General features: G+C 35.6%; 1 protein-coding gene and 1 pseudogene across 1 annotated transcript; both read right to left on the bottom strand.

The window, feature by feature from the left end:
* On the bottom strand, nt 444-1151 carry LOC109838025 (T-complex protein 1 subunit eta-like). Its single transcript, XM_020406433.1, has 2 exons — nt 996-1151; nt 444-659 (listed from the first exon to the last, which is right to left on the bottom strand). Exons 1-2 carry the CDS (start codon nt 1128-1130, stop codon nt 447-449), a joined length of 348 nt encoding a protein of 115 aa, XP_020262022.1. The 5' UTR covers nt 1131-1151; the 3' UTR covers nt 444-446.
* On the bottom strand, nt 1542-4566 carry LOC109839202 (annotated as a pseudogene).

Here is a 7751-nt window from a genome sequence, read left to right as displayed (position 1 = left end):
CCACCCACGGGTGGCTCGGCTTTGGCCGAGCCCCCCTTAGGCGTAGGGTTTTGTCGTTTTTTCCGTTGTATCCACTTTTGTTCGTGATTCGGTTGTTGATTCGGACTCTGATTTGTTGATCTAATTTGGCAGTCGATCCGAATCCTAATTTGGCAGTAAATCCACTTCTGGGTTCGAGTCTGAAACCGATCTTGATTCGATCGTGATTCGTCCAAGTCCACTCTTGTTTGAATGACTCGTTGATTCCCCGAACCGTTGGCTTGATTCCACGCTCGAATGGATGTATTCTGTTGCTTGCGTGCGATTCGTCAACCTCGTCGCCTCGTTGGTTCGTCGGTTTGTGCCGAGCTATGCTAAGGGACCTATGAGCAATTTTACATGCCTACAAGGACTTCTTTTCCTCAAGGCTCTTCCCTTCTATGCTTACAGAGAGCTCTTTAACTTTGCTAATGGTCTGTAATACATGGTATAATATTCAGTTCAGCGAACAATAAACTACAGTATATCATGCAGACAGTCACTAATACACTCACCAAGTTGCCTGCAGCTCGGTAGCTTCTAATAAGATTTTGAGGATGGACACCATCCTCAATGAAAGGGTTTGCCTCTTTCAAGAATTCACCTGCAAGCAGCACGACTGTAGTGGTACCATCACCAACCTGCAACAAGCTAGAACATAAGACTACAGATTATCTTTCACAAATAATACACAAAATTAGATGTGACAAAAATTGTGCAATGCTTAAATTGTAGATATAATGCTGCCACCAAGCATTTTGAAATTATCCAAAAAGAAATCTTTTGATTGTGAAAGATTGAATCTTTAACATCCAAAAAGATTGAATCTTTAACATCCAAACACTGAGTTAACTTCTCCACAGAACAAGAAAACAACCTTCGTCCTCATTTCCCTGTAGATCTTCATCGAGGGTCTAACCAACTAGAAAGTAAAAAAACTCAAAAGCCATAGAATTAACTAAAACTAATTTCGTTACCTCGGAGTCCTGAGACTTGGCGATATCGACAAGGATCTTGGTAGCAGGGTGAACGATGTCGAGCAGCTTCATGATCGTAGCCCCATCGTTGGAGATCGTGATGTTGCCCTTGTCGTTGTGGATGAGCTTGTCCATTCCCCTCGGGCCGAGAGTTGTACGGACAGTGTCGACGACGGCGGTGCAGGCGTTGATGTTGCTCACTACTTTCGCTTTGCCCTGCGATGTGTCGGTGTCTTCCTTTAGAAGTATGATCTGAGGCTGGAGCATCGCCGCCATCGCGCTGGGTGAGATCTAGGGTTAGGGTTTGGAGAGGAGGAGAAGTTGGAGGGAGTGGATTTGAGAGTGTTTTGAGAGTTTCAGGGTTTTAGTATGCGGGAGAGGGGAATGCGAGGGTCTGCCGAGATTAGGGCAGTTAACAGGTTAACGGGTTTGAAGTTTGGATACAGTGGTCTAGTGGATACAAGGGTGATTCTAATATGAAGAGAAGAGTTTTCATTTGCTCTCTTATATGGTGTGTCTGGCGGGAGCGCAATGACAGATTGTTTTCTAATAAGCAGAAGAGCTCTCTTGCCCTCTTGAACAAAATTGTGACTTTTTCAACATTTTGGCTAGGATCTGAGGGGATCTCTGCTCGAGCTGCCAGATTACAAGAAAGAAGAAGAAAAAGAGCTGCTGGTTTCAATACTGCCAAGGTTGCTGATTTTGGGAACAAAGATGGTCCGGCTACAGTGATTCAATTGGGATGAGCCTTTTATATTCACTGGATATGCTCTTGGTTTTGCTTGAAAGAAACTTTGTTCTTCTGTTTTGTTTTTTGGTTTCTTTTGACAAACTTGTTATATCAGATATTTGGGGGAGGTTATGTCCGTTTTTTTCCAGTTGTATACAGGGAATAGGGTACTACTACTTGTAGTATTTTCTTTTGAACTTTAGTACATACTATTGGTTGGGAGTATGAACTTTTTTTGTAACAACCACTTTATCTTTTAATTTAGCTGGCTGGAATACCTTTGCTGGAATACCTTTGGGGTATTCCATCCTTTTTCTCAAAAAAAAAAAAAAACGGGTTAACGGGTTTCGGCCAAATTCCTGACCTACCCAATTAGAGTTCGGGTGCTGAAATGCAAATTCCTCGTGAGAGGATAGTCTGAAGAGCCCCAAAGGCTTATCCCTCTTTTTTAATAAGCCCTCGCATTTCTGTTTTTGAAAAAGAAGCTCGTAAGTTTTACTCCACTCTTCTAAGAAGTCCTCAAGTTTCTTTTTTTGACCAATAGGCCCAGGGCCGGTCCTGACATATTCGGGGCCCTTGGCAAAGTTAAAAAATGGGGCCTCTTAGTATCAAACATTCAATTTGTAACAATGATATTTTATTTTATTGAAATTAAATATAAGATTACAAAATTACAAAAAACAATTTCTTCTAGCAATGGAATCAATATCTATGTTTTGTAACATCTCATTCTCGATGCATAGCATTGCTAAATTGTTCAATCTTTCTTGTGCCATTGTTGAATGCAAGTAGGTTTTGACCAACTTCAACTTTGAAAAACTTCTTTCTGCTAAGGCTACAAACACAGGCAAGGTTAATAAGATTCGATAGGCAATTGAAACATTTGGATAACAATCAACATGTTTAACAAATTCCAAAATTTGGAGTGCTGTCATTGACACATCTGGTAATGTATTTTACAACACTCTTAATTCAGAAAACATATCATTAAAGTCAATATCAGATGAATCATTATGAGATAAAACTCTTTCAAGGTGATTGCAAGAATCTCTTAATTTATTATCATCTAATGACTTCAAAGTATTTGAATCACATAAAAATCCAAAAATGCTTTCAAATGTCTTCAATTGTTCAAATCTCTCTTTCAATGAAGTGATTGCCATATCCACAACAATAAAAAAATAATTAACTCTAAAAGACTCCTCCGTGGATTGTATTTCTTCATTATGATCATTTTCATCAAATTGTTTTTTCCTAATGATCCGGCGTTTTGTTAGAAATGTAGGATCCACATTCATATCAAATGCAACACTTCTAGCAATATCCAAACTCTTCTCAAACCCATCATTTCTAAAGTTTTCAAAATATAACATCACATCTGATACCTATTTCATAGTAGTATTAATGTTCATATTTTTATTTTGTAATTTTTTGCTCACCATGTTAATAGCAAATAAAATGTCATACCAAATAATCATACCAAGTAAAAATTCAAAGTTCTCAATTGCAGTTACCAAACTTTTAGCTTCACTCTTTGTTTTCGCATCTTCTGAAGATTTATATAATTCTAACAAAGCCAATCTTATTTGAGGGGCTTGAAATCTAATGGCTTTTACACTTTTAACCCTACTCTCCCAACGGGTATTACACAAAGATTTGACAGTAAATGAAGAAACACTATCAAGTAAGATCTTCCACCGCTTAGTAGAACTCGAAAATAATGAATATATATGTTGCACAACTCCAAAAAATGAGATAGCTTTAACACAAGAATGTGCCATATCACTAAGAGTAAGATTGAGACTATGACAAGCACATGGCATATATAAAGCTCTTGGATTAATTTCAAGTAATCTTTTTTGAACACCTTGATGTTTACCTTTCATATTAGAACCATTATCATAACCTTGCCCTCTAATGTCATCAACATTAAGGTCAAGTAGTTTTAATACATTTAACAATTCATTAAAGAGCCCCAGTCCAGATGTATCATCTACCTTCAAAAATTCTAAGAAATACTCTTCTATTTTTATTTCATTACTTGACATATTTACACATCGTACAACTAGGACCATTTGTTCTTGATGACTTATATCTGGAGTACAATCAAGAATTACAGAAAAATATTTTGCTTCTTTAATTATCTTTACGATAGAAGTTTTAACACTAACGCCTAAACGAGAAATCAACTCATTTTGTATTATGTGGCTAAGATAATTATAATGAACTTCATAATTTTGAATTCGTCTAACATGATCTTGCATTATTACATCAAATTCTGCGATCAACTCAATAATTCCCAAAAAATTACCAATATTATTTTGATAGAGCTTCTCATTAGATCCTCGAAAAGCCAAATGATTTTTAGCAAGACATTTTATGACGACTACTATTCTAATCAAAACTTGTCGCCATCGTTCTTTTTCCATCATAATTTGTTTTTGCAACTCATTATCAATTGTTTCATTTTTTCCCAACCTTAGTCTTAGCTCATTCCAGGAGCTCATATTAGTCATATGCTCAATACTATTTTCATGGTCAGATAGTCTTTTGCAAATGTCTCCAGTCTCTCAATCCTTCATTTGCTAATAAAGTTGTATTGCTATTAGATTTGAATAATTTACAACAAAAGCAAAACACTTTATCGACAAGTTTAGAGTAAATCAACCATTTTCGATCACTAATTTCTCCATTACTCAAATTTCTAGAATAATGTGCATATGAAAATTTCCTTCGGTCTTCATCTAAAGGAAAATTAATGTTCAATTCTCTTTCAAATCCCTTCTCAACTAAAATATCCCTCGCTTTGTTATCAAGATTTTTTCCATGTGCTAGGTTCATATATATCAAAATGTGGTAAAGTTTGACTATCATCACCTAGATTTTCATTATCAAATTCCCTTGGCATAACATTATCATTATGAAAATTCGGCTATCATCACCTAGATTTTCATTATCAAATTCCCTTGGCATAACATTATCATTATGAAAATTCGGTAAATATTGACCAACATCAACTACATTTTCATTATTTAAATCACTTGGCAAAATATTTTCAGTAATAGTTTCACTTGAAACAATATTTTCATCACTTAAATTTTCATTTGATTAGCTAACTATAGGAACATTTGAACTTCTTGATAAAAATTTATCAATAGCTCCTTTTTGTGATTCAACAAGTTCTTCTTCTCGTTTTTTCTTTTTCCTTTTTTCATTTCCGCATAAATATTTTCGAGGTGCCATTTTATAAATAAACAAATAACTAAACAACTATATGAAATTTAAAACAAATAACAAATGTAATTTGCAATAGAATAACAAAGTAAAAGAAAAAGAATAATAGCACCTGATCAAATGTAAGAATACGATAATGCCCAAATCACCAAAAAAATTGTTGCAATGTATCAATGTATCAGCCTTTGAGAACAAATAGCAGATGGACAAGTATGATTTTAATAGACAACCTTATATTAATTTTTATTGAACATATAATCTCTTTTTATAGTGGAGTATTATATGAGAGAAATTAATAATTATTTAATGTTAGTGTTAATTATAAAGGAGTAAAAGTGAATGTCAAACGGTAAAAATTCTAAACGGCTAAAATTTGTTACTAAAAATGAGGAGGTGGATTGATATTGTAGAAAGAAGATCCGGAGATATATAGCTCAAATAGGCATGATTGTTTAATTTCATTGATTACTAAATCTCGTAATTTTCGTCAAATTAACTAACTTGTTCAATGACTTCAACCAACTCCATTTACTAAGGTTTGCTTTGATGGTTTGAATTCCTATAATATGATCTTCCTTTGGGTCAGATTTTGGGCCATAAAATACTTAATACTATTAAAGAACTTTATAAAATTTTGGGGCCCCTTTTCAGTGGGGGCCCTGTGCGGTTGTGCCCCCCGGCCCTAGCCCAGGGCCGGCCCTGACTAGGCTAGGCCCCTAAGTTTTACCCATCTCTTCTAAGAAGCCCGTGATTTTTACCCCTCCCAATTCTTCTTGTTAGCTTGGAGGTTTCGTTAGCAGAAAAAGAAAGTTGGGTGCTTCTTAGAACAAAGTGGTAAAGCTCAAGGGTTTAGTTGTTTAAAAAAAATTGAGGGCTTATTAGAAGGAATGGGTAAAAGCAAAGAGCTTTTTAGAAAAAATGGGTAAGACTTAAGGTAATCTTTAGCCTATCTTCTCAATTTCTAATTGTGGCCATTTTCCCTTTTTTTGGAGGGAACTTCCTCATAATCATTGGGTGTCACTAAGGCCCTGTTTGGTTGCAAAACATAAAGGCTGAAAGCATGACAAAAGCCTGAAGCTTTTGTCAGGCTTTCAGCCTTGTTATTATGCAACCAAACGGGGCCTAAGGGGCACCCCCAACACACGACCTCATGTATTTCACGAAATTAAATTCACGTGGGTGCTCTCTAGAAAAGTCAAAGCTAAGACATTAAAATAATGCTCATAGTTAGCTTACTAACTCGGCTAGACACTCTTGGGTTTTATTGTGGTGATTTTAAAAGCGCTGAATTATTAGATTGGTATTTTTATTAGCACCATATTCTCAGATATAGTTTTTTTCTTTCACTTGCAGTATTACGAAAACTAATATCACCATTTGACGTGAATTTGATATTTATGTCATATAGGAAAAATAACCAAATTACTTTATTTAGTAGTAGAAAAACATGACCAAAATTGAAAATGATCATTTTGTTATGAGCACATATCAGAATGAATTGTAACTTTTTTGCTCCTCATTTCCAATCTCATCCTAATTCATTATGGAATTTATTTTAGTTTCAAATTTGTTGGTGAATCGCGATGCGTTATTTACATTTTACGATTGACTGGAGTACAAGACGGTTGCAGACGCAGTGCTTTAAAAAAAAAATTTGATTTGGCCATCGTATGAAGAATGCTGCAAATTGCAACAGCCAGCCCCCTACCCTCCCACCACATACTTCTAAAAGTCTTGGCATTAAGCAATCATACGGTATCGTACTAACAATCAAGTTTCTTTCATACTTCTACTCTTTCTCACGATTTATGCTTTTGTTTGAAAGGAACTTGAATCCACTCCAAATACCAAACAAGGCCTCAAAAGCTTAGGTCCACTTTCCAGCCCTTGGACCTGCAATTCGTAGGGGGAAGAGAAACTAGATTGCTAGATTGCTAGAACCCATCATTATGGCATACTATTGGCCGCTTTTGCGAACGAAAAACGCATATTCTGCAATATATCACCGCTATTGGGCGATAGCGTAGCGGGAAGGAACCGCTAACGCTATTAGCGCCGCTATTACGGGACTATTTACCGCTATTTATAACAGTATTGAAGTGTATCCTAATCAATAACCATATGAAATACGAAGTGGCTGAAGAGAACTCATGCCCATAATTCCTTAAAGGTCCTTCTACTTTCATTCAATCAAACTTACAAGGCGTGCAAAAATATCTAGTTGACACCTGTAAGTTTTTAACATAAGACCATGTGCCTTAAGATATAATTGAAAAATAAATCACTCGCTAAGTCGTTCACTTCAGTCAAAATTCTTATCCAAAAAGAAATCTTTTGATTGTTCCTTTAGGTTTAATTCTATTTTTCCACCAAGCATTTTGAAATTTGACTTAGATATTCCGTTATAATTTATTACATCAAACTGCGTATACACACTATTGCACAATTTTAGTTGATCATGATATAATTGTCCCTTAACGACTTCCAAATGAATACGTGTTTGTTAACGAGTTCTTATTCCACTCCTTTTTCCTCATCGATATTAAAAATAAAACAAAAACAAGAACGTACAGGTTCCAATCTTTAACATCAAACCGCCTACAACTGAGACTGTGCCTTAGTTGACACTTCACAGGAAATCTACCCTTTTTACCAGAAGACAAACCCTGGAATATTGGTCAACATCCAAAAAGATTGAATCTTTAACATCCAAACACTGAGTTAACTTCTCCACAGAACAAGAAAACAACCTTCGTCCTCATTTCATTCCATGGTCCTCATACAGCGCCACA

Source organism: Asparagus officinalis, chromosome 4 (genome assembly GCF_001876935.1).
Source record: "Asparagus officinalis chromosome 4, Aspof.V1, whole genome shotgun sequence".
Lineage (NCBI taxonomy): Eukaryota > Viridiplantae > Streptophyta > Magnoliopsida > Asparagales > Asparagaceae > Asparagus > Asparagus officinalis.
This window is presented reverse-complemented; position numbering and strand designations above follow the sequence as displayed.